The 27941-nt window shown below is 46.0% G+C and overlaps 1 protein-coding gene across 6 annotated transcripts in view; it reads right to left on the minus strand.

The window, feature by feature from the left end:
- GPCPD1 (glycerophosphocholine phosphodiesterase 1) overlaps nt 1–27941 on the minus strand; it is a 237850-nt gene that overhangs the window by 31535 nt on the left and 178374 nt on the right. For all 6 annotated transcript variants that reach the window (XM_029593475.1, XM_029593474.1, XM_029593478.1 and 3 more), the window contains one exon: nt 7108–7244. In XM_029593475.1, the coding sequence (XP_029449335.1) occupies nt 7108–7244 (137 nt within the window). The remainder of the gene's footprint in view (nt 1–7107; nt 7245–27941) is intronic.

Below are 27941 nucleotides of genomic sequence, written 5' to 3' on the forward strand. Positions count from 1 at the left end.
CTGAGCAGAAAATAAAGTTATTTTCTCTGTAATCTAAAGGAGAATTCCAGCTATAGTACTTCTGGAGATCCTCTGAACCCTACTGCTCGGATTATGAAGAAAATTGTAAATAAAAGATACGTTACAAAGAAACCTTAATATTTCCCTTATGAATAGGCCTTGGTCTCATTTGAATCAATCTACACTTTTTATTGTATATTTTAGGAAAAGGCAATTCAGCACAGATTAAGTAGATTATAGTTTATCACCCTGGCTAAGTAATAAATTGCATGACACTATGCCATTTTCTGTGTTTGATCTCTGTCTCTGCTATTATTTATATACATATATATACACATACACACACACACACACACACACACTTAAGATTCAACATATATCTCTGTTTAAAAATGAGATACAAAGTGAAGAGGAAAACAAGAGACTCAAGGAGATAAAGTAAATAACACAATTACAGTCTGAAAGGAAATGAAGAGTAAATAAAAGTTGCAGCCAAATTAGGTTATTTTCTCTAATTTTATGGTTAGCATCACCTGAACAATTTCCGTTTCCTTTCTTAAAATATCTGAATATTCATTCAAGAGTCCTGCACAAGCCATTGAAGGATTTCAGAAAGCATCCAGGAGTATAGCAGCTCTAATTAACCTCTAAATTAAAATCATGCGGGGTGGAGTCAAGATGGCGCCTTGTGCATTCAGAAAGATTTCTGGTGGGCAGGTACTAGAGGATGAATTTGTTGTGAAATCTAGGGGAAGGCCTGGTTAAAAAGCCAAAATGTCTTTTTTTCAGTAACTGAGATGTTTCCAGGCACAGCATTAGAGGTAACTTGTTTCATATTATCATATATTCAAACAAATAAGGACAACAGCATTCAAGGGTTTACTCCTTCTGAGGGAAAGCAGAGTTGCTTACCTGTAACAGGTGTTCTCACAGGACAGCAGGATGCTAGTCCTCACATGTGGTTGACATCATCTGATGGAGCCAATCACGGAATACTTTTGACAAAGTTTCTAGAACTTTGACTGGTACCTACTGGGTATGCCCAGCATGGCACTAACCCTGCATCCAGCAAGGGTCTCCCTTCAGTCTTATGTATAGTAAAAAGAGCATGCGAAAAATAAAATAATAAATCGCAAGCGTACCAGACTCCGCGGGGTGGAAGGTGGGTTTCGTGAGGACTAACATCCTGCTGTCCTGTGAGAACACCTGTTACAGGTAAGCAACTCTGTTTTCTCACAGGACAAGCAGGATGGTAGTCCTCACATGTGGGTGAATAACAAGCTGAGGATGCCGAAAACACTCAAAGACGTGCAACAGGCACAACAACAGGGGTGATGTTTTGGTATACGGGCAGCCTGAATATCCCAGCAGGTGTAGAAGGAAGTTGGATATTACGCTGAGAATAGATTGCGTAGAACAGACTGGCCAAAGATAGAATCTTGTGTACCAGCCTTGTCTATGCAATAGTGTGCTGCAAAAGTATGAAGAGAACTCCAGGTTGCAGCTTTACAGATATCAATGAGAGGTACAGAACGAAGGTGTGCAATTGACGTTGCCATTGACCTAATGGAGTGCGCTTTAATTCACTCTTGAAGCGGAAGGCCTGCCTGCTGATAGCAGAAGGAGATACAGTCCGCTAACCAGGAGGACAGGGTCTGCTTTCCAACGGGGATTCCCAGCTTAAGCTTATCAAATGTTACAAAAAGCTGGGTGGATTTCCTGTGGCCTGCAGTGCATTCAAAATAAAAGGCAAGTGCACGTTTACAGTCCAAGGAATGCAGAGCCCGCTCAGCAGGAACTGAGTGGGGCTTCGGAAAGAAAGTAGGCAGCACTATGGATTAATTTAAATGAAATTCAGATACTACCTTTGGTAGAAATTTAGGATGAGTGTGAAGGACCACCCGATCATGAAGAAATTTCGTGTAAGGAGGGTATGTAACCAGCGCCTGTAGCTCACTGATCCTGCGAGCAGATGTTAATGCCAAATGGAAAAGGACCTTCCAAGTGATATGTTTCAGCTCGCAAGAATACAGAGGCTCAAATGGAAGTTTCATGAGCTGCGCTAAAACCACATTAAGGTCCCAAGACGGGGCCGGTGGATGGATAGGAGGCTTCAGGTGAAGCAAGCCTTTCATAAAGCGCACTACCAGGGGGGCTGTGTCGAGATAGAGACATCCCCTGTACCTCTATGGAATGCGGCGACTGCACTGACATGCACTCTGATGGAAGAGGTTTGTAAACTCGACTCTGAGAGATGCCAGAGGTAGTCTAAAAACTGATTCGTGGGGCAAGTAAAAGGATCTAACTCCTTTGAAGTACACCACAAGGAAAATCCTTTCCATTTCGAATGATAAGACCTTCTAGTAGAAGGCTTTCGTGAAGCCACGAGGACCTGAGATACAGATTCCGAAAGACTGAGAGGCTGTAGGATCAACCTTTCAACATCCAAGCTGTCAGCGACAAGGCCTGAAGGTTGAGGTGGCGCAATTGGCCGTTCCTCTGAGATATGAGGGACGGGTCCGAGCCCAGAGGAATCTGTGGACACAGAGAGAGATCCCGAAGGATAGGAAACCAAGCCTGACGTGGCTAGTAGGGTGCTATGAGAATCATGGAGACCCTTGTCCATGCGTAGCTTCACGAGAGTCTTGCTGATGAGAGGAAGTGGTGGGTAGGCATAAAGGAGACCTTCCCTCCAGGAGAGGGCAAATGCGTCTCGAGGTGGAACGTTGCGACTTCGATGGAGAGAGCAGAAGTTGTACACCTAGCGATTCTGCAGAGACGCGAATAGGTCGATGGTCGGGTGCCCCCACTTCTGAAATATTCTGTCCGCAGCTACAGGGTTGAGGGACCACTTGTGGGGCTGGAATTCCCGACTGAGATTGTCCACACCTGCCAGGTAGGTTGCTCTGAGTAGCATGGCTCGAGATAGGAGATAGCACAGATTTGGGCTTTTGCTCTGACAAAGGAGGTAGGATCCAGTTCCTACCTGTTTGTATGTACCACATTGCTACCTGGTTGTCCGTTTGGATCAGGATTGTTTTGTTGGATAACCAATCCCGAAACACAGCGAGAGCATATCTGATCGCTCGGAGTTCCAGAAAATTTATTTGGTGTTGTGACTCCTCTACCGACCAAGTTCCCTGAGTCTGTAGATGGTTGACATGTGCTCCCCATCCTAGAGTGGAAGCATCGGTCGTCAATACTATTTGAGGTTCTGGAGTTTGAAAAGGTAGACCTTGAAGTAGATGGGACTCCAGGATCCACCATGCCAGTGAGAGACGAAGTCGCCTGGTGATGTGGACAATATTGGACATTGGATGATGTGCTTGTGACCACTGGAACTTTAATGTCCACTGAGTTACTCGCATGGCTAGATGAGCCATAGAGGTAACATGGTCGGAGGACGCCGTATGCCCCAGCAAGACCAGTAGATGACGAGCTGTCGTGGTTTGACGAGATCTTATGTTCCGTGCCAACGACGCCAGTGTGTGAGCTTGGTCCTTGGGAAGAAAAGCTCTTGCTTGGATCGTGTCGAGATCTGTTCCGATAAAGGAGAGAAACTGAGATGGAATCAGGTGAGATTTCTGGTAATTGATTAGAAATCCCAGTGAGAGTAGTAGCTGCACTGTAAGGTTGAAGGAGTGAAGAACTCCTTCCGATGACTGAGCTCTCAGCAACCAGTCGTCCAGGTAAGGATAGACATGAGTGCCCAGTCTTCTTAAGTATGCAACTACTACTGCTAGGCACTTTGTGAAAACCCGAGGGGCTGAAGCAAGGCTGAATGGAAGGACCTTGTACTGGAAATGTTGGTTCCCGACAAGGAAGTGGAGGTATTTCCTGTGAGACAGTGTAATTGCGATGTGCATGTACGCATCTTTTAGGTCTAGAGAGCAAAGCCAATCCCCCTGTTGAAGAAGGGGAAGCAAAAAGCCCAAAGTTACCATCCGAAATTTCTCTTTCTGAAGATGCTTGTTTAAGGCCCTTAGCTCTAATATCGGGTGGATCCCTCCTGTCTTTTTTGGGATTAAAAAGTATCGGGAGTAGAATCCATTTCCTCTTTGGGCAAGAGGAACCGGTTCTATGGCATTTGCTTGCAGCAGGGAGGATGCCTCTTGTGCAATTGGTGACAGTTGTCAGAAGTGGGCCACCCTGGCTGAGGTGGAGTATCCAATGGGATGGAGAGGAAATTTAGATGGTAGCCTTGAGTGACAACTGCTTGCACCCAGCGGTTAGTGGTGATGTTTAGCCACTTGGTGGAGAAGTGGCATATGCGGCCGCCTACAGGTAGATTGGGTAGCAGAGGATGGCCTTCGCTCTGAAGTCTGAAGTCAAAATCCTGATGTAGGAGCAAGTTGGGAAGGAGCTTGAGCTTTCTGAGCTAGAGGCTGGTGTGGTGTAGACTTCTGGAAGGCCCGGGCCGGGCGAGCCCGAGACACCGGTGGATAATATTTACGGGTCCTGTAAGACTTCCGCTTAGTGTCACACCGGAATTGTCGTTTGGATGGAGTGGAAAGATCTGCCTGGGCCGCCGAAAGCTGTCAAAGTGTTTCGCTATGGTCCTTCAACTGGGCTACCATCTCTTGGATTTTATCTCCAAAAAGGTTATCCCCTGTGCATGGAAGGTCAGCCAAACAGTCCTGTACTTCAGGACGGAAATCAGAGGACTTCAGCCAAGAACCAACGACGGGCGCTGATGCCCGCCACAGACAAGCGGGATGCTGTGTCGAAGACATCATATGCTGAGCGGACTTCATGTTTTCCCGCGTCGAATCCCTTCTTTAGTATGGAATTCAGCTGGTCTTGAAGCTGTTCTGGAAGGGACTGTCTGAAATCCTGTAGCTGTTTAAACAGGTTACATTTGTACTGTGTCATACATAATTGATATGACGCTATGCACGAGATAAGCATGGCCCCGTGAAAAATCCTGTGGCCCAAGGCGTCGAGGAATTTCTGTTCTTTCCCAGGTGGCGCCGAGGAATGGGGTTTTGGACGCTTGGCCTTCTTTTGAGCAGACTCCACCACCACCGACTGATGAGCTAACTGCGTCTTCTGAAACCCTGGGGAAGGCTGGACCAGGTAAATAGCGTCCATCTTACAGTTCACTGGGGGAACCGACCCAGGATGCTCCCAGTTGCGCTGCATCAGATCCTGCAGCACCTCATGAACCGGGACGGACATGATTTCCTATGGAGGATCCAGAAATTGCAACACCTCCAGCATTTTATGTCTGGAATCCTCTTCCATCTGTAGTTGGAATGGGATAGTCTTTGGCATCTCCTTTATAAAACTAATAAAGGAGAGATCTTCCGGCAGAGACTTGCGCCTTTCGTCTGGAGGAGACTGTTCTGATAGAACATCTGTTGAATCCTGGGAATCTGTCGAATCATCCGTCCAAGGATCATAGGGTTGATTTCCTGCATCTCTCGGTGGTCCAAGTAGGTGTTCTTCAGCCCAAGGGTGAGGTTTGAGTGGAATCGGTGCCGGCATCGATTGACCTGGTCTCGGCATCGAAAAATCAAGATCTGGCACTGGTACCGGATGCACGGGCACCGATGGCATTGGGGACTTAACTGGTGGCCTTGATGGTGGAAGACCCAATAGTCCCGGAACAGGTTCCGTCATTGACATGTTATCGTCTCCAGATGAAAGCGGGATGGGTGTCGATGGAATCATCGGTAACGGCGATTTTCTCGGTGCCCTACCAGGGCACCGATGAGCAGATCCAGCTTGTCCAGGAGAGGCAGCAGCACCGGAGGCATCGGTGCCGGTTCCCACACAGGCACCGGCGCTGGTGGTCACGAGAGGCCTTGGATAGCCTGGACCACAGCTTCTTGCACCATCTGGTGCAATTCCTTTCGGAGCGCTGGGGTGGTGAGCCCCAGGTCTGGAGTGGGAGGCATTATGGGCAGTACCGGAGTGTCCACCAGTCCCAGTGGAGTCTCGGTAGCCCCTTCCACCGAAGGCGCGGAATGCCTTGGTGCATCCGGCTTCGAGGGCGCGGGACGCTCCTCGGCCCGGGTCTTCTTCATCGGTAGTTCAGACGATGGCTCCACCGACGAAGCGGAAAGCACCGGTCTTCGATGCTTTTTCAGTGCTTCTCTTGGCGCTCCCCTTTTCCCGACTCCGGCATCGATGACGTAGATGCCGATGACTGGGACAGCGATCGGGAGTCTTCTGCCTTGGATCGATGTCGATGCTTCGGCGATTCAGACGATGGCGCCTGTGGAGATGGGCGATGGAATAATAATGCTATCTTTTCTAACCGTACCTTACGGCCCTTCGGGGTCATTTGGGCAGTCGGTACATGTCTCCATATCGTGTGACGGTCTGAGACATAAAACACAGACCAGATGAGGGTCCGTGATTGACATAGTTCTCGGACAGTCAGGGCATCGACGAAAACCCGGCGCCATCGTGGCTGTCAAAAACAATTTAGGCCAGTCGCAGTCGGCGCCGACAAGGCCTACAGAGGTCCCTGCCAGGAACCGACCGAAAAATGGTGGTAAACTTACCGGACGACTTGGTATTCGACGGCGCCGAAGGGAGACCCCCTAGGGGGTATAAACTTTTGCAAGTTTTGAAAATAATTTCCTGAGGAAAGAATTCCAGTCAGTAACTGGGAAGACCTCCAAACATCCGCGTGGCTACAGCTGTGTGGAAAAAAAAGAGACTGAAGGGAGACCCCTGCTGGATGCAGGTTAGTGCCATGCTGGGCATGCCCAATAGGTGCCAGTCAAAGTTCTAGAAACTTTGTCAAAAGTATTCAGTGATTGGCTTCATTAGATGATGTCACCCACATGTGAGGACTATCATCCTGCTTGTCCTGTGAGAAAAGGGGATTAGGATTGGATAGTGAAATTATGTCCACAATATAAAATTGTACACTAGGTAGCATTACATACTTAGACTATAGACAAATTCAAATCTGTTGGACTGGTGCTCTTCTCCCACATAAATGGGAGATAGACACCAGAAAAACAGAATTTGTCAATTTAACTTGGCTTGTACACAGACTCGCTCTCCATTAATATTAAAAAACCTAGTATATTCTGTAGATATATGCCACAATATAGTATAATAGGTATGTAGCACTTCAGAGTAACTTACATTGTGCAAATATCTGCATCAAATGAAGACATTATAATCCTCCGTTTCCCAGCATTTTCAAGTAAAGCTTTAAGAATAATATCCAAATACATGTTCATATCAAAATATGTTGATAGGTTGCCATCCCATATGCCATCCTATAAAAACATAGAACAGAAAAATGCTGAGACATACAACTGACTTCATTTCAATTATCTATTTTACATCTGTTTATTGAAAAAAACAATGTTCAATCCAACCCATCACCACTACACGATAAGACACTAACAGGCTGATACGTGCATTTGGACGCGCTAGCTTTACCCCTTATTCAGTAAGGGGTACTAGCGCATCGGAAACGCGTGTCCACACCCCCCCCCCCACAAACTAATAGTGCCCACAACAAAGTACGAGAGGACAATACATCACCTGGAGAGCAGGTCCTTGCTACAGGATCACTTCCTGCTACACCAGACTGATCTCCCTCTCTCTCTGAAACCCACACTCAAGCACCCCCGCTCTCTTACCTCCCATGCTCTCTCTCTCACCCTCCCCTCTCTCACAGCCACTTTTCTCTCACAGGGGGCCTTCATCTTCGCCGCGAACGGAGCGTGTCCCGCGGCACATGAGGGCCTTTGTCTTCGCGCGCCCCGTTCGCGGCATGCCTGGGTCTCCTTTGTTATTTTCTGCGCATAATTTGGCAATTCTGCACCGGGGGGGGGGGGGGGGGGGAATTATGCACAAATTCTGTGCTCTGCAGTAGCGCAGAATTCCCCCAGGACTAAATATAGCTATCCCATACAGTCAGGAAGAATCTTCTGTGTTTAAAGGAGAAGTGGCTCATCATATTTTCCATTTGTAGAAGTGAATTAAGTTGCCTGTTTTTCAATTGTTTAATAATCATTATAGATGATTTCTAATCCTAGATGAGAAGAATGCCAAAAATGGTTTACAGCTATGCCAAATTGTTGTTCATTATAAAACTAGGACTTCATATTAGTGGTGGAGTCCACTTCTTAACATCTTCAAAGGGATCTCAATACTATATATAAAGGATTTTAGTCTAGTAAACAGGTTTTGGAGGCCAAATAAAAATTGCTTTATGATCTTCAAACCATAATTGATTAGTTTATTAGTTTGTTTTCTCCACCCAGCATATTTAAATAAGCATAATAAAAGTTGAGCTCAACAAATCCTTTTACCCTGAATACAAACCATTAGTACAGAAAGTACTTTTTGGTAAACCACGCAGATATTATCAAAAAGAAAGAAGGAACAAATATCAACTTTACAGCAAATTCATATAAGATGAAATGTAATCTCACTTAATAGTTTGGCTAGACTCAAAGAAATGAAATTAATCCAAACAAATGGTTTTATGCTTCCCTACCAGCAGAGAGGGAGAGAATAGGATTGCTGAATCAGCCCTTATAAGGCTCCATGCCACTCCAACATGCCAGATTCACTTTAACAAGCTAAAAGAAAAAATATATCTATTCCCTCCCCCTTCCAACCAGGGGGCTTTTCAGAAAGAACAGCAACTGCAGAAATGGCTAAAAAAAAACCACAGTAAAGGAGGAGCTGGAGAGCGGAGCAATCCGTGGGATTTCGGAGGACGACCAGAACTGTGTATATTACCTCTCAAATTAATTTCTTTCTCCCACCGAGGGTAAGATCGTTCTGGCCCAGACGGGAACGGAACACTTCCGCATCTGACGTCATCACCCGGGACCTAGAAAACCTGCCCAACCCACGGCGCGAAGTCAACGTCAGCGCCTGAGGGGCACGTGGCTTTGTCTGACAAGCTTGCTGCTCGCCTCCTCTTCTTAAAGTAAGTTAAATTGGTTTTTGCATATTTATTTTATTTATTTAACATATTTCTATACCGGTCTTCATGAAGGGATTCATATCAGGCCGGTTTACATGGAACTTAGGGGAGTAACTAGTAAACCAAACAAGAGAGCCAAAGCAAAGTTACATATAACAAGGAGATAGAACTTGGGGGCTAGAGTAGCCAGGAAGTAGAAAGACAACAAATAACAATTAACTAGAAGTAAAATACATATGAATAGTAATGGGACTAGTGCGAACGTCCCAACAGTTGGATTGAGTCTGGGTAGAACACTTTAGAAATTAGGGGAAGGCTTGGAGGAAAAGCCAAGTCTTAAGTTTTCGTCTGAAGGTAAGAAGGCAGGTTTCCAGTCTAAGGTCAGTCGGCAATTTGTTCCAGAGGATTGGGCCCGCTGTGGAGAATGAGCGCTCTTTGGTGGAAGTAAGGCGGGCGGATTTATTTGGTGGGACTAGTAGAGTTCCTTTATATGCTTCTCTGATGGGTCTTGCGGATGAGTAGAGTTTGAAAGGGATGTGAAGGTCTAGTGTCAGTTGATTGTGGATGGTTTTGTTATATTGTTCCAATATATATATATAACAATATATTGTTATATATATATTGTTCCAGCTCCTCCCAATTGAAGCAGTATCCAACAGAAGTATAGTCTTGAAAAGTGTAAACAAAAACTTTTGATTTATAAAGGACTATTATATTAGTAAAAAATGTCTCATACCAAGAGGAAGGGGAGGTTAAGGGAGTTGGAAGCTTCGACCCCAGTGACCTCCCCAACCCAAGGGAAAATTGAAAATTTCTTTAAAATGGCTTCAGATAAACCTCCCGAGAGAAGCGCTACAGTTCTAGCAGAGGAGCCAAGTCTAGATCTGTCAGCTTCACCAATATCACTAAGTCCGGGAGCGCCGACAACCCCATCTCCTCCCTCTCAAGTCATATTACAAGAAAATATTTTACCAGTCAGTACATCAAGTGGATCTCCTGAAATACAGGGAGAAAATCCACGACTGGAGGGAAAAGTGGAAGGTCACCCCAGTTCACTCAGGAGTGCAGTCTGATGGGGTGACAGAATTGGTCAACCTAAACCCCATAAAGAAATTGGAGAAACCATCAATAATTACATTGGACTCTGTATGGACAGCTATTGTCACACTTGAAAGTGCTGTATCTAAATTAACTGCTATTACTCTTCAGATGAATAATCGAGTGGTAGAAAATGAAGGAAAATTAGGAAAACAAAATGAAAAAACTGGTTGAAATTGAACAGGTATCCCAAATACAAAAAGTACAGGTTAATTTAATTCAAGGGGAAAAAATACAAATTAGAAACCTAGAAAGGTTAAAGAATGAAGCAAGATATCTAACTTTAAGGATTATTAATTTTCCTCTAACCAGATTTTCTTTATTACAGGATCAGTTTAAAAAGTACTTATATGAAGTATTAAAGATTCCAAAGGAGGCTTCTCCTCCAATCTCTAAGATATATTATATTAAAACAACTAATATATCACAGGAGCAAATACCTCCTTTGGATATTTCACAAGTCCTTGAGACTTCTACTGAAGAAGTAATAGAGAAAAAAGGAACAGTACTGGTTAAATTTGTATTTCCCTCTGATAGGGATACAGTACTTAGATTGTTCCTTCGTAATAGAACAATAACATTTCTAGATCATCAAATCTGGATTTTTACGGATATAATAAGAGCAACCCAAATTAGAAGGAAACAGTTTTTAGATATGAGGACACTAGCTGCACAAGTAGGGGTCCAAATGTTAATACGATATCCATGCTAGTGCCTAGTAAGGTATGAAAATACTAAGTACATATATTTCAAGCCAGAAGATCTGAAAATATTTCTGGAATCTAGGAAGATAATGGAGAATTAAGTTGACTAAAATTGTTGTCGAATAAAGTGAGGAAAGAAGCCATTGTTCTTTACCTGGAAAACATTTTCATCATAAAGCTCATTATCGAATGTTGGATTTTTGCCTTTATTACATGATAATTAGGATATCTAATAATTTAGAAATAATTGTTTTGTAAAAATTCAAAGTTGGTGTTAAACGACTATTGTATGTTTAGAATATTGGATACCCATATTGTATGTGACAGAATAATGTCATGATAATTATGAAAATTAATAAAGTATAAATAAAAAAAAAAAAGAAAAAAGAAGAACACAGTAAAAAAACAAGACAATAAAGGAAAAACTAAACCAACCATGGTCCTCCAAAACTGCACTATTTCTGTAAGTGTTTCTAGGACCACTGATGTGATATCTAAATTTATCAATTCTGGCTGTCAGGGAGGGTCCTGGACTCAAGGAATGGAAATCAGCAGGTAAGAATATATTTCACCTTCATCTTCCTTCAGCCAGACCACAGTTGGGAGGGATACGGCTTGGAGGAGCTGAGGAAGACAGAGAGGTACATTGATGAGACCTTCAGGGACATAGTAGCCAAGTTCCATATCCAGTCTGGCAGCCCCAGGGCTGCCTTGGATCAGAAAGGTCCCCCAGTAGGAGAACATCAACCTGGTGTAGCAGGAAGTGATCCTATAGCAAGGACCTGCTCTCCAGGTGATGTATTGTCCTCTCGCACAGAGGACAAGTCTCCGAGGGCTACTGCCCAGGAGGGAAGGGTTAGTCCGGCCATCATAGTTGGTGATTCGATTATTAGAAATGTAGATAGCAGGGTGGCTGGTGGACGTGAGGATTGCCTGGTAACATGCCTGCCTGGTGCGAAGGTGGCAGACCTCACGCGTCACCTAGATAGGATTATAGACAGTGTGGGGAGGAGCCGGCTGTTGTGGTACAATGTGGGCACCAACAACATAGGAAAATGTGGGAGAGAGGTTCTGGAAGCCAAATTTAGGATTTTAGGTAGGAAGCTGAAATCCAGAACCTCCAGGGTGGCATTCTCTGAAATGCTTCCTGTTCCACGTGCAGGTCCCCAGAGGCAGGCAGAGCTCCAGAGTTTCAATGCGTGGATGAGACCATGGTGCAGGGAAGAGGGATTCAGCTTTGTAAGGAACTGGGGAAACGTTTGAGGAAAGGGGAGACTTTTCCCGAAAGGATGGGCTCCACCTTAACCAGAGTGGAACCAAGCTGCTGGCACTAACTTTCAAAACGGAGATAGAGCAGCTTTTAAACCAGAACAAGGGGGAAAGCAGACAGTCACTCAGCAGTGCATGGTTCAGAGAAATGTATCCTTGAAGGATACTAATGAAACAGGAGAGTTAGGGCATCCCAACAGAGAGGTTCCATTAAAAGCAAACATAGTCCATATCCCTATATGTAAAAAATCACCAAAGCTAATGATTTCCGAATGATCCCAAACTACTGAAAAGCAGGTTGTTAAAACAAACAAAAAACACTCTTTGAAATGTCTGTCTACCAATGCCAGAAGTCTAAGATGTAAGATGGGAGAGTTAGAGTGTATAGCAGCAAATTATAAGATTGACATAACTAGCATCACAGAGACTTGGTGGAAGGAGGATAGCTAATGGGACAGTGCTATATCAGGGTACAAATTATATCGCAATGATAGGGAGGATCAACTTGGTGGGGGTGTGGCACTTTATGTCCGGAAGGGTATACAGTCCAACAAGATAAACTTCATATAAGAGTAAATGCTCAGTAGAATCTATATGGGTAGAAATCCCATGTGTGTTGGGTAAGAGTATAGTGATAGGAGTATACTACCGTCCACCTGGACAAAATGGTCAGATAGATGATGAAATGCTAAGAGAAATCAGGGAAGCAAACCAATTTGGCAGTGCAATAATAATGGGAGATTTCAATTACCCCAATATTGACTGGGTAAATGTAACATCAGGACTTGCTAGAGACAAAGTTCTGGATGTTATAAATGATTGCTTCATGGAACAATTGGTTCAGGAACCAACAAGAGAGGGAGCTATTTTAGATTTAATTCTTAGTGGAACGCAGGATTTGGTGAGAGAGGTAACGGTGGTGGGGCCACTTGGCAACAGTGATCATAATATGATCAAATTTAAACTAATAACTGGAAGGGGGCAATAAGTAAATCTGCAGCTCTAACACTAAACTTTCAAAAGGGAAACTTTGATAAAAAACTGAAAGGTGCAGCTGCAAAGGTTAAAAGTGTTCAACAGGCATGGACATTGTTTAAAAATACAATCCTAGAGGCCCAGTCCACATGTATTCCACGCATTAAGAAAGGTGGAAGGAAGGCAAAACAATTACCGTCATGGTTAAAAGGTGAAGTTAAAGAGGCTATTTTAGCCAAAAAACATCCTTCAAAAATTGGAAGGATCCATCTGAAGAAAATAGGATAAAACATAAGCATTGTCAAGTTAAGTGTTAAACATTGATAAGACAGGCGAAGAGAGAATTTGAAATGAAGTTGGCCATAGAGGCAAAAACTCATAATAAAATCTTTTTAAAATATATCCAAAGCAAGAAACCTGTGAGGGAGTTGGTTGGACCATTAGATGACCGAGGGGTTAAAGGGGATGTTAGGGAAGATAAGGCCATTGCAGAAAGACTAAATGAATTATTTGCTTCCGTGTTTACTAACGAGGAAGTTGGGGAGATACCAGTTCCGGAGATGGTTTTCAGCGGTGATGAGTCAGATGAACTGAACAAAATCACTGTGAACCTGGAAGATGTAGTAGCCCAGATTGAGAAAGTACTGAAGGAAATAAAAAATGAAATTTCTGATCTATTAGTTAAAATTTGTAACCTATCATTAAAATCATCCATTGTACCTGAAGACTGGAGGGTGGCCAATGTAACCCCAATATTTAAAAAAGGCTCCAGGGGCGATCCGGGTAACTATAGACCAGTGAGAGCCTGACTTCAGTGCCGGGAAAAATAGTGGAAACTATTCTCAAGATAAAAATCGTAGAGCATATAGAAAGACATGATTTAATGGAATACAGTCAACATGGATTTACCCAAGGGAAGTCTTGCCTAACAAATCTGCTTCATTTTTTTTGAAGGGGTTAATAAACATGTGGATAAAGGTGAACCGGTAGATGTAGTGTATTTGGATTTTCAGAAGACATTTGACAAAGTCCCTCATGAGAGGCTTCTACGAAAACTAAAAAGTCATGGGATAGGAAGCGATGTCCTTTCGTGGATTACAAACTGGTTAAAAGACAGGAAACAGAGAGTAGGACTAAATGGTCAATTTTCTTAGTGGAAAAGGGTAAACAGTGGCGTGCCTCAGGGATCTGTACTTGGACCGGTGCTTTTCAATATATATATATATAAATGATCTGGAAAGGAATACGACGAGTGAGGTTAACAAATTTGCGGATGATACAAAATTATTCAGAGTAGTTAAATCACAAGCAGACTGTGATACATTACAGGAGGACCTTGCAAGACTGGAAGATTGGGCATCCAAATGGCAGATGAAATTTAATGTGGACAAGTGCAAGGTATTGCATATAGGGAAAAATAACCCTTGCTGTAGTTACACGATGTTAGGTTCCATATTAGGAGCTACCACCCAGGAAAAAGATCTAGGCATCATAGTGGATAATATTTTAAAATCGTTGGCCCAGTGTGCTGCAGCAATCAAAAAAACAAACAGAATGTTAGGAATTATTAGGAAGGGAATGGTTAATAAATCGCAAAATGTCATAATGCCTCTATATCGCTCCATGGTGAGACCGCACCTTGAATACTGTGTACAATTCTGGTCGCCGCATCTCAAAAAAGATATAGTTGCGATGGAGAAGGTACAGAGAAGGGCAACCAAAATGATAAAGGGGATGGAACAGCTCCTCTATGAGGAAAGGCTGAAGAGGTTAGGGCTGTTCAGCCTGGAGAAGAGACGACTGAGGGGGGATATGATAAAGGTCTTTAAGATCATGAGAGGTCTTGAACGAGTAGATGTAACTCGGTTATTTACACTTTCAAATAATATAAGGACTAGGGGGCATTCCATGAAGTTAGTAAGTAGCACATTTAAGACTAATCGGAAAAAATTCTTTTTCACTCAACGCACAAAAAAGCTCTGGAATTTGTTGTCAGAGGATGTGGTTAGTGCAGTTAGTGTAGCTGGGTTCAAAAAAGGTTTGGATAAGTTCTTGGAGAAATCCATTAACGGCTATTAATCAAGTTTACTTAGGGAATAGCAGCTGCTATTATTGCATCAGTAGCATGGGATCTTCTTAGTGTTTGGGTAATTGCCAGGTTCTTGTGGCCTGGTTTGGCCTCTGTTGGAAACAGGATGCTGGGCTTGATGGACCCTTGGTCTGACTCAGCATGGCAATTTCTTATGTTCTTATGTTCCTGAGTTCAAAATACTGGAGCCACAGGAAGCCTCCTCCCTGCCTTGGGCATCAAGATGGTAATGTTTTGCAGCAGAATGCAAGGAGGTCCGCCTAGATGTCTTGCTAATCTCCACAGGAGAAACCAAACTGAGTTTGGCCAAGGAAGAAGCATGTGTTCTAGTAGAATATGCCTGTAGTACCTTATGCAACTGTAAACCTTTGGCTATACATTGGAGAAATTGCTTACCTGATAATTTCATTTTCCTTAGTGTAGACAGATGGACTCAGAACAATGGGTATAGTGTACTCCTGATAGCAGTTGGAGACAGAGTCAGATTTCAATCTGACGTCAGCAATACATATACCCATGCAGGAAGCTCTGCTCTTCTGTATTCTCCTCGAAAAGCAATTGTGGATATATGTGTGTTTGAATAGCTTGATTAACTTGAACTGGTTGACGTGATTTCTAGCTGGAGACCGCCAGTGCACTCAACCGGGAAACTCAGACTCCCGGCAACTATGGGTGTCCCAATCAGAGGAAAGCGTGGCTTACCCGTGCTTGTCTTGCTTTCGGGGATTGTCACCCAAGGTTTCCTGAATTTGGGGCAGCCGTGGGTGGGATGATGAGTCCATCTGTCTACACTAAGGAAAATGAAATTATCAGGTAAGTAATTACCCGATAGTGTAGACAGATGGACTCAGGACCAATGGGTATAGTGTACTCCTGATAGCAGTTGGAGACAGATCAGATTTCAATCTGACGTCAGCCCTAGTACATATACTCCTGCAGGAAGTGCAGCTCTTCAGTATTCTCCAATGGGATGTATAAAAGCTACTCCCGAACCGGGTGGGAGGCTGCCCGTGACCCACTTAGTACTGCCCTTGCAAATGCTGTGTCCTCCCGAGCCTGAACATCCAGGCGGTAAAACCTGGAGAAGGTGTGGATGGATGACCATGTCGCCGCCCTGCAGATCTCGGCGGGTGACAGCATCTTTGTTTCCGCCCAGGACACTGCCTGGGCTCTAGTAGAATGGGACTTGACTTGTAAAGGCAGTGGCTTGCCTGCTTCTACATAGGCCGCTTTGATGACTTCTTTGATCCAGCGGGCTATGGTTGCTCGCAAGGCCGCTTCCCCTTGCTTCTTCCCTCTGTGAAGGACGAATAAATGGTTCGTCTTTCGTATGGATTCCGATCTTTCCAGGTATCGGACTAGGAGCCTGCCGATGTTGAGATGGCGTAAACTTTGAGCCTCTTCCGAATTCTTATGCTCATCTGGCGATGGTTGCGAGATGGTTTGGTTGAGATGGAAATGAGACACCACTTTGGGGAGGAACGACGGAACTGTGCGTAACTGGATGGTTCCCGGGGTGAGTCTGAGGAACGGCTCTCGGCAGGACAGTGCTTGTAGCTCGGATATATGACGGACCGAACAGCTGCCAGCAGGAAGGCTGTCTTCAATGTTAATAGTCGGAGAGACAGGCCGCGGAGAGGTCTGAAGAAGGTTCCTGCTAGGAAATCTAGGACCAGGTTGAGGTTCCAAAGAGGCACCGGCCACTTTAGGGGTGATCAGATCTGCTTGACTCCTTGCAGAAAGCAGGAAACATCTGGGTGAGAGGCTGTGCTGCCGCCCTCGCTCTTGGTCCATAGCATGACAATGCGGCCACCTCTACCTTGATGGAGTTGAGAGACAATCCCTTCTGTAGGCCGTTCTGCGGGAATTCCAAAATCGCAGACATTTTGACTGAGCGTGGCATGATGTTGCGGTCCTCGCACCAGGCTTAGAATACTCTCCAAATCCTTATGTATGTTAGGGATGTGGAGAACTTGCGTGCTCGGAGTAGGGTGTCAATTACTGCCCCCCGAGTATCCGCTCTTCCTTAGGTGAGTCCTCTCAATGGCCAGACTGTAAGAGAGAATCGAGCTGGATCCTCGTGGAAGATCAGTCCCTGTTGGAGCAGGTCTCTGTGTGGAGGTAGTGGAAGGGGGCTCCCTGTCAGTTGTCTTCACATGTCTGCGTACCACGGTCTTCTTGGCCAGTCCAGGGCCACTAGAAGTACTGGTCCCTTATAGTGTTCTATCTTGTGAATGATTGCGCCCAATAAAGGCCAAGGCGGGATGGCATATAAGAGTCTCCTGTGGCCAGGTCTGTACCAGGGTATCGATTCCCTGGGACTGGGGTTCCCACCTGCGGCTGAAGAAACTGGGCACTTGAGCGTTGGACCGGTTTGCAGGAGGTCCATGGTTGGTGTTCCCCAATGGTTTACTATCAATTGGAATGCTGTGGTCAATAGCCTCCATTCTCCTGGGTCTAGACTTTCTCTGCTGAGGTAATCTGCAGCGATGTTGTCTTTCCCGGTAATATGGACTTCCGAGATCTCTTGAAAATTCGCTTCCGCCCATGACATTAGGAGGTCTATTTCCAGAGACACCTGTTGGCTTTTGGTTCCTCCCTGACGGTTGATGTAGGCCACTGTTGTGGCGTTGTCAGACAGGAACTCTGACCGCTTTGTCTCGGAGTCTGTGACCAAACTGTAGGCAGGCTAGTCTGACTGCCTGGGCTTCTAGGCGATTGATGTTCCATCCAGACTCTTCTTTGTTCCATTGCCCTTGTGCGGTTAGCTCCTGTCAGTGTGCTCCCCATCCTCGTAGGCTGGCATCCGTGGTGAGCAGGATCCAGGTTGGTGAGGATAGTCTCATTCCCTGGCTCAGATGGCCTTCTTGTAGCCACCATTGTAGTTGGGCCTGAACTCTGTCCGGGAGCTGAAGACGTACGGTGTAGTGCTGGGACAGTGGACTCCATTGTGATAGTAGTGAGCGTTGTAGGGGTCTCATGTGAGCTCGTGCCCATGGCACTACTTCCAGTGTGGATGCCATGAGGCCGAGGACTTGTAGGTAATTCCATGCTGTGGGACGAAATTCGCTCAACAGGGTTCGCAACTGGGTCATCAGTTTGATCTCCTTGTCAGTGTCAGGATGACCTTGTCTTGTTTGGTGTTGAACCAGACTTCCAAGTATTCTAGAGATTGGGAGGGCTGCAGGCAGCTCTTGTTTGTGTTGACCATCCACCCGAGGCTCTCCAGTAGAGTTTTGACTCTGTTGGTTGCCTGGTGGCTTTCCTCTGGGGATTTTGCCCTGATCAGCCAATCGTCTAGATAAGGGTGCATGTAGATTCCTTCCTTCCTCAGTGTTGCTGCCACCACCACTATGATCTTGGTGAACGTTCGGGGTGCAGTGGCTAACCCGAATGGTAGTGCCCGGAACTAGTAGTGACTGTCCAGGATTGAGATGTGTAGAAAACGCTGATGCTCTTGATGGATCGGAATGTGTAGGTAGGCTTCCGACAGATCCAGGGATGTAAGGAACTCTCCCGGTTGTACCACCCTTATTACCGAGCGTAGGGTTTCCATGCGGAAGCGAGGAATCTTCAGGTGACAGTTGACCGCCTTGAGGTCCAGGATGGGTCCGAACGTTCCTTCTTTCTTGGGGACGATAAAATAGATGGAATAATGCCCAGTATTTATTTATTGTGGAGGCACCTGTGATATAGCCTCTAAGGCTAGCAACCTGGTCTGTGTAGCTTCCACTGCCATCCTCTTGGAAGGGTCGTGGCAGGGGGATTCCACAAATTTGTCCGGAGGGAGGTGGTAGAAATCCAGGTAATATCCCTCTTGAATGATGGATAGGACCCACTTGTCTGAAGTTATCTCGACCCATCTTTGGTAGAATAGGGAAGTCTGCCCCCTATGGTGTCTTCCTTTGGACGGGTCGGCTGAATTTCATTGTGGGGTGCGACTGGGGCCTGGGCCCGAGCTGGCTCCCCTTTTGTTGTGCTTGTTCCGAAAGGACTGGCTTCGGCCTGCAGGGCGGGCCGCTTGATATGTGCTTCTATATGGGTTGAAGCGCTGTGATCCTCTGCCCCTGGAAGTTCAGGGGAAGGATCGCTGGCTTCTCTTATTCCTGTCCTCCGGTAGCCGTGGCAATGGGGACTCGCCCAATTTGTTGGCTAGCTTCTCTAGTTCGCTTCCGAACAGGAGTGTTCCCTTGAAAGGCATCCTTGTGAGTCTCGTTTTGGAGGATGCGTCTGCCGACCAGTTTCAGAGCCAGAGTTGTCTTCTGGCTGCCACGGCGGATGACACTCCTCTAGCTGCGGTGCGCACCAGATCAGAAGCGGCGTCCGTGAGGAATGATACTGCTGGTTCCAGGGCCTCCCCAGGAGTGTTGTTCCTGGTCTGTGATAAGCAGGTGCATGTCACCACGGCACAGCAGGCCGCGATCTGTAAAGACATAGCGGAGACGTCAAAGGACTGTTTGAGGATAGATTCCAGATGTCTGTCTTGAGCATCCTTTAGTGCTGCTCCTCCCTCTACTGGGCTAGTAGTGCGCTTCAAGACCATGGCATCCACTCTCGGACCTGCCAGGAGATCTTTGGCGGCTAGGTCTAGAGGGTACATGGCTGCCAGAGCCCGCCCCCCTTTGAACGTAGTTTCCGGGGCATACCATTCCAGGTCAATTAGTTGCTGGATGGCTTGTAATAGTGGGAAATGGCGGGAGGTCTGATGGAGTCCCTCTAGTAGGGGATTCGTCTTAGGTTCCCCTGAGGCACTTGTGCCTGGAATAGCAAGCTCTTTTAAGCTGTGTGTGACCAGGTCTGGAAGCTCGTCCTTGGTGAAGAAGCGTCTCATGGTTCGGTGGGGCTCTGTCCCCGGAGGGAGTTCCCCTTCCTCCAGGGGTTCTGAATCCTCAGAGTTGTCCGTGTCCTCGAAGGTGGGGCTTCTGGGCGGTGGGATCACTTCCCTGGGCATAGAGGGTCCCGGGATGTTGAGGAGCCTGTGGCCGTATTATAGGAGGCCCCGGTTGCATGTGAAGGAAGGTATGCAGACCTTTGAAGATTTCCACCCAGGAGATAGATGCTGGGTCTAGACTAAGGGGGTGCCATGTCCCTGGGGAGCCCCATTTGAGGGGGGGGGGTCCCGCTGTGCAATGCTAGGTCTGGCATGCTGCTCGAGAGGTACCGGCTGGGGAGGGCCATGAGTTGGATCCCCTAGGGCCTCTTCGCTCTAATGTGGCATGCTGGGCAAAGGCCCTGAGCCTCGAGTTTCTTTTCCGGTGGTGCCATTGCTTGTGCGCATAAAATACAGTTGTGCGCTCCGGTGCGTCGAAGTTGTGCGCATAGGTTTGGTGCGCACTCAGGGAGATGTGCGCGCTGTTGTGCGCATAGATCGAAGTAATGCGCCCGGCACAGTAAGAGCGTGGCTATACGCGTCACTTGCGCGCATGGTACTTGGGCGCGCAACGTTGTGGGCACAAGGTATTTGTGAGCATGGCTCGCCTCTGTGCACATGGATCGGAACGGCGGACAGGGCGGCGAACAAATCAAAATGGTGACGGCGACCACGCAGACAATATGGCGACCACCTCGGAGGGTATCCACGTGGAAGGACCCTCGGATCTGACCGGGGTCTAGCCCTGCTAGGGCAGATCAACCCGGTGGCACTGGTGCCGGCTGGTGACCTGTGCGACTCCTCGAGCTTCGGAGGCTGGAGACTTTTAAATAGATTTCTACCTTACCGTGTCTCGGCGCTTCCCAGTCTCATTCCGGGTGGTCTCCGGCTGCGGGGGGAGATGGAAAATATCTTCACCGCCGCGCTCGAAGTTGCACCCGCTGCCTCTCAGCCTCACCCGATGTTGGGGGCTAGGTCCCCGCCGAGGGTCAGCCACCGGACCGAGGCTTACCTCCGAGGGATTGCGGAAATCACCTCGGGAATTCTCAACTGGGGGGGGGGGACGACCCAATGGGTGTCACCGCAGGAGAGCGGGGCTCGCCTGTAGAGGTAAGATTTCTTCTTATTTTAGTTTTCTTTGGTAAAATTACTCTAACGCTGTGTGAGCATGCATAGAGTCCCTAACCTCTATGGAGACGGAAAATACTGTACAGCTGCACTTCCTGCAGGGGTATATGTACTACGGCTGACGTCAGATTGAAATCTGATCTGTCTCCAACTGCTATCAGGAGTACACGATACCCATTGGTCCTGAGTCCATCTGCTACACGCTAGGAAATAATTATTTTTTCTCCTTTGAAAAAATTCCCTTTTGTTTTTTAAGCAATCCCCAGTAGGGAGATGCATGTCCATCTGCTGGAGACAGAGAATACTGGCAGGCTGATGTCACTGCATGAGGTATAGATACCATGCTGTCAACAGTGCATAACCCACTGGTTCTGGATTCACCTGTCTGAACAATAAGAAACACTGATTTCAACCTAAGATTAACTGATTCTTTCCTTACTGGTTCAAATGGTGGAACACTCAGACTTAAGGACTAAGTTCAGGTTACATGAAGGAACAAAATCCCTCCTGGGAGACAAATGTTTGACTCCCTTCATAAATCCAGAAGTAACAGGATGAGAAGCTAATGGTCTATCTAATAGACAGCCCCTATTGCTACCTGCACATTTATGGATTTTAGTGCCAGGCCCTTTTCTAAGTTTGTTATAAAATGGCCAAAATATTCACCAAACATACTCTTTCACCAATAGACCCTATTCATCACATCATGCTTCAAACACCCTTCCAGAACTTCACATATGACATTTTTCTGGCTTTCAGAGGGTAACCACCACAATGAATAACCTTCCTTAACCAGGGAAGTCCTCTTAAGGACATACAATAAACTGAAACAGAGCCAGGACTTCATGAACAACTGGCCCCTCACCAACAGACCCTCAAACTGAGGTAATGGTAAAAGCTCTCTGACCAGCAGCCTCTGCAGATCCACATACCAAGGACGCTTGGGACAATCAGGTACTACCAAGATCATCAGACCTTGATGCTTCTCCACTCTGCAAAACTCTGCCCACCAAAGTACAAGGGAGAAAAACATACAGAAGGACCTGAGCAGCTATTCCTGAATCAAAGCATCTAGACCAGCGGTCTTCAGCCTTTCTAAACTGAAGAGCCATTTTTCAAGGTTTTACTTTGTCCAAAATATTTTAAGAGCTGCAACCCTCATGTAGATTGGGACACTCAAGTAGACTGCCTCCAATTACTTTCAACTCCACCATGTTTCTTCCCCAGCAGTCATTTTTTCTCCTCAATCCCCCCTATCCCCAACAGTCACTCAATCTTTTTCACTTGGGGATCGAAAGAGTAACTACTAGGGATGGGCAATGAAAAAAAGAGACTGATTTCTCTTTTTCAAGCTCTCTCCCCATACCAAATAGCATTAACCGCCAGCACTCAAACAGTAGCAAACTCTCCTATGAAAAGGCAACACTGCAAATATTACACCAGGCACTAAAACTTCAATCCAAAGTCTGGCTGCTATAGAACCCTACACAGAAAATACACTCTAGCAGAAAACTTCACATCGGTCACACGTGCAGAATATACAGTCCCTCACCAAATACAGAGACCATGAAGTATAAACAGAAACATGCGCACAAAAACTGAACTGGAAACTACAAGCTGGACTTTGTTGGAAAAGGAGAAATTACTACTTACCTGATAATTTCATTTCCTTTTATTTATTTATTTATTTAGCATTTTTATATACTGAAGTTCATGTAGCAGAGCTACAAATCAATTCGGTTTACTTTTTAACATTAACATGCATGTTAGAATGCTATTACATAGAATAAGGAATATTTGACTTGGAACAACTAAAACTGGGAGAACTGGTATTATAATAAACCAAACAATAAATAGAGTGATATTTTTGTGTAACAGGCTAAACAACAGTAAGACATGTAATCATCTAAACAAAAGCTAAATAAGGATTAGACTAGACAAACTGCGAGTTGGTAAGCTGCAAGTAGGAATGCTAGCTGGAGTGATAATATTGGTATAGTCTGAAAGGAGTCTTTGTAACTAACAGCTCGATACAGTATCGTCCGGTCGAAGATTGCCCGTCTGTAACGTGCTCGGAGCGCACAATACAGACGAGTAAGGCCATCCAGCGATACAGTCTCCAGTTTCACGCGTCCTTAGCGCTTTGTAAAATATACACATAACCCTTTCCGCACCCAGCATGTAAATGAACGAAAAAGCTGTATAATGAAGGAATTAGCTATTCCCCTCCGATACTGTAACGGGCGCTGATACTATCTCCTCAGTAACCCGCTGTTTTGCCGCGGCCTTAACGTGCTACTTTACCGCCTCCCCCTAGAAGGAGTTAGGACTGTGAGTCTAGTAACAAATCCATCGACACTGCTTAAGATACTCAAACACAATAAAACAATAAGCCTGGCACCCTCCTTGATGTAGTACGTCCCGGATGCCCCCCCCTCCCCAGCGCGCCCGCCACTACCCCTTTCATCAGCTGCATCCACCCATTATGCCCCTCACGAGCATGTCCCGCTTCACAGAGCGTTCCCACTCAAATCCGTTCATGGGTATATACCCTTTCGCCCCCCTCACAGCGCCATGCTACCACTGCGACCCGGCAGTCCCGTGAGGCCTACAAAAAAAAAAAAAATCCCCAGCTCCCGCGCCCCCGCACTGGCCCGCCGACTCTAACCCCCTCCTCCCGATCGGGCAGGTAGGCGGCGGCGAAAAGCAAAAAAAAACCAAAATCAATTTTTTTTTTTCAAAAAGCGACATCACACAATGCATAAAATAATTTCTCCAGCCTTAAAGCGACAATTTTGTTTTTTTCCAAAAGCGACTTACTTTTGGGATCTGTCAAGATCCCAAAAGTAAGTCGCAAAAGTAACTTACTTTTCTGAAGCCATCAGGAACACGATCTTAGCTCCTCCGGACGAAGACGAAGATGGCCGCCTGCACGGGGAAAGCGTGCAATTGGCAGCTGAAGACGTGACGTCACGACGTTTGGCGTCACGAGATGTGACGTCACGTCTTCAGCGGCCAATTGCACGCTTTCCCCCGTGCAGGCGGCCATCTTCGTCTTGAGCTACGATCATGATGGCTTCAGAAAAGTAAGTTACTTTTGCGACTTACTTGACAGATCCCAAAAGTAAGTCGCTTTAAGGCTGGAGGGGGGTAGAGTCGGCGGGCCAGTGCGGGGGCGCGGGAGCCGGGGATTTTTTTTTTTTGTAGGCCTCACGGGACTGCCGGGTCGCAGTGGATGCAGCTGATGAAAGGGGTAGTGGCGGGCGCGCTGGGGAGGGGGGGGGCATCCGGGACGTACTACATCAAGGAGGGTGCCAGGCTTACCGAACCGCTGCTATTGCCTCTGCTCGCAGGGCCTCACGGGACTGCCGGGTCGCAGTGGATGCAGCTGATGAAAGGGGTAGTGGCGGGCGCGCTGGGGAGGGGGGGGGGCATCCGGGACGTACTACGTCAAGGAGGGTGCCAGGCTTACCGAACCGTTGCTATTGCCTCTGCTCGCAGGGCCTCACGGGACTGCCGGGTCGCAGTGGATGCAGCTGATGAAAGGGGTAGTGGCGGGCGCGCTGGGGAGGGGGGGGGGGGCATCCGGGACGTACTACATCAAGGAGGGTGCCAGGCTTACCGAACCGCTGCTATTGCCTCTGCTCGCAGGTCTATTTCGCCGGCTTGCTGCACGCTTTCGCTTTGCTCGGCTCTGCTTTTTCTCTTCTCCCGACTTTTCGTGTTTTTTACACTTCCTGGTGCCTGTCATTCCAAATGCCATTTGAAATGACATTTGAAATGACAGGTACCAGCGCACCCAGGTTACTGTATAGGCGCTGTATTAAGCGCCTATACAGTAAAATGGGTTACGCGGGCATAACCTTTCCCTAACGCTTTAAAGCCGCGGCATGCATTTGCATGTGATTAGAAGAGAGTATCGGGGAGTTAGTGAAGAGAACTGTGCGTGCGGGGAGGAAGGGTGCGCCTGACACTGCCGCACTGTTTTTACCGCGGCCTTACTGTATCGACCTGTAAGGAAGGAAGTGAATAGTGGGAGATTATTGGTGAAGATTGAAAGCTTGCTCGAACAGCCAAGTTTTGAGTCTCTTTTTGAAGGTGATCGGGCATTGTTCCTGTCGGAGTTCAGGGGGTAATGAGTTCCATTGATGGGGGCCTGCTTTGGATAGAGTTCGTTTGTTTAAAGTGGATTTGATGGCTGTGGCAAGGAGGGTATTCCTGTAAGCTGTTCTCACCGGTCTGTCGGGAATATGTAGTTGAAGAGGGATGTTGAGTTCCAGTGGGCTGAGTTTGTGGATAGATTTGTGAATGATGGTAAGGATTTTGTAAGAGATTCTGAACTTGATCGGGAGCCAGTGTAGGTTTTTCAAAATGGGGGTGATATGGTCTCTTTTGTTGGTTTTAGTCAATATCCTGGCTGTGGCATTTTGGAGGATCTGTAGGGGTTTTATGGTGCTAGCTGGGAGTCCGAGTAGGAGTGAATTGCAGTAGTCTATTTTTGAGAAGATGATTGTCTGTAGAACTGAGCGATAGTCTTGGAAGTGTAGAAGCGGTCTGAGCCTTTTTAGGACTTGCAATTTGAAAAAACCATCTTTAATGGTATTATTAATAAATCTCTTGAGGTTGAGTTGATTGTCCATTATGACTCCGAGGTTTCTGACTTGAGAGGAGAAGGATGATTGTCTTGTAGTGAGTGTATTAGTTATTGCCTGGCTGCAGTCTTCAGACATCAGCCTGCCAGTATTCTCTGGAAAAGCCAAACTGGACAAACCTGATTAAACCTGAACATTAGCAGCAACAGGCAACCATTTGTGTTTTACTGAGCTCAGCCAAAAGAAGGAACATAACTAGCAAACTAGGGCTAGAGAAGCCACTTACCAGCTATCAATGAAGAGCAGAAATCATACTCTACCATTGCTCACACTAAGAAGATTAACCACAAAATCTAAATCCAGCAGCCGAGGGTGGATCTGGGATTGACCTACCCATCACTAAAGGAAAGGAAATTATCAGGCAAGTAGTAATTTATCCTTCCTTAGCATTTGGGTAGGTCAATCCCAATGAGTGGGATGTACAAAAACTAATCCCGAAAAGGGCAGGAGGCTGCCAGCGGCCCAGTCAAAACTACCCACGCAAAAGCGGCGTCCTCCCTAGCACTAGCATCCAGGTGGTAATGCTTGGAGAAGGTATGCAAAGATGACCATGTCACCACTCGGCAAATTTTAGCAGGCAACAACAATGAAGCTCCGCGCTTAAGATACCATCTGAGCCTTTGTGGAATGCGGTCTAATCTGTTTTGGTAAGGCAACTTAGCAGCCATATAAATTGCCATAATCACTTCCTTAATCCAATGAGCAATCGTTGCTCATGTTACTGTTGCTCCCTGCTTACCTCCACCATGGATCACATATAAGTGGATCAGACTTCCGAGCAGTCTTAATCACCTCCAAGAAGCACAATAAATGATGCTTGACATCCAAGGAACACAAAAGGCGGTACTCAGTTTCAACTGTGTCCCTGTCCAAGGCAGACAGAAAAATGGACTGATTCAAATGAAAGTCCTAAACCACTTTAAGCATAAAGAAAGGCAGAGTCTGAAGCTGAACAGCACCCGGAATCATTCGGAGAAAAGGCTCACCACAGGAAAGTGCCTGCAGCTCAGAGATCTGACAAGCCAAACAGATTGTTACCAGAAAAAATGTTTCATATTAAGCAGCCGCAAAGAAAGAATATGCAGTGATCGATAAGATGGACCTGCCAAGAACATGAGGAGCAAGTTAAGATCCCACAAAGGCACTGGAAGCTGCAACAGGGGGTGAAGATGTTAAACTTCCCACAAGAGATAGGCCCTCCCCATTGACTCTTCCCCTTTAACAAGCCAGTGCCACAACTTGAAGCAATTTTAGATCTAATTCTCAGTGGAGCACAGGATTTGGTGAGAGAGATAACGGTGGTGGGGCCTCTTGGCAATAGTGATCATAATATGATCAAATTTGAATTAATGACTGGAAGAGGAACAGTATTCAAATCCATGGCTCTCGAGCTAAACTTTCAAAAGGGAAACTTTGATAAAATGAGAAAAATTGTTAGAAAAAAAACTGAAAGGAGAAACTACAAAAGTAAAAAGTGTGCAAGAGGCTTGGTCATTGTTAAAAAATACCATTCTAGAAGCACAGTCCAGATGTATTCCACACATTAAGAAAGGTGGAAAGAAGGCAAAACGATTACCGGCATGGTTAAAAGAAGCTATTTTAGCCAAAAGATCTTCATTCAAAAATTGGAAGAAGGATCCAACAGAAGAAAATAGGATAATGCATAAATGTTGGCAAGTTAAATGTAAGACATTGATAAGACAGGCTAAGAGAGAATTTTAAAAGAAGTTGGCTGTAGAGGCAAAAACTCACAGTAAAAACTTTTTAAAATATATCCAAAGCAGAAAGCCTGTGAGGGAGTCAGTTGGACCATTAGATGATCGAGGGGGTTAAAGGGGCACTTAAAGAAGATAAGGCCATCGCGGAAAGATTAAATGATTTCTTTGCTTCGGTGTTTACTGAAGAGGATGTTGGGGAGGTACCCGTACTGGAGAAGGTTTTCATGGGTAATGATTCAGATGGACTGAATCAAATCACGGTGAACCTAGAAGATGTGGTAGACCTGATTGACAAACTAAAGAGTAGTAAATCACCCCAGAGTTCTGAAGGAACTAAAAATGAAATTTCAGACCTATTAGTAAAAATTTGTAACCTATCATTAAAATCATCCATTGTACCTGAAGACTGGAGGATAGCTAATGTAACCCCAATATTTAAAAAAGGCTCCAGGGGCGATCCGGGAAACTACAGACCGGTTAGCCTGACTTCAGTGCCAGGAAAAACTGGCTAAAAGACAGGAAAC

Source organism: Rhinatrema bivittatum, chromosome 3 (genome assembly GCF_901001135.1).
Source record: "Rhinatrema bivittatum chromosome 3, aRhiBiv1.1, whole genome shotgun sequence".
In the NCBI taxonomy this organism is placed as follows: domain Eukaryota; kingdom Metazoa; phylum Chordata; class Amphibia; order Gymnophiona; family Rhinatrematidae; genus Rhinatrema; species Rhinatrema bivittatum.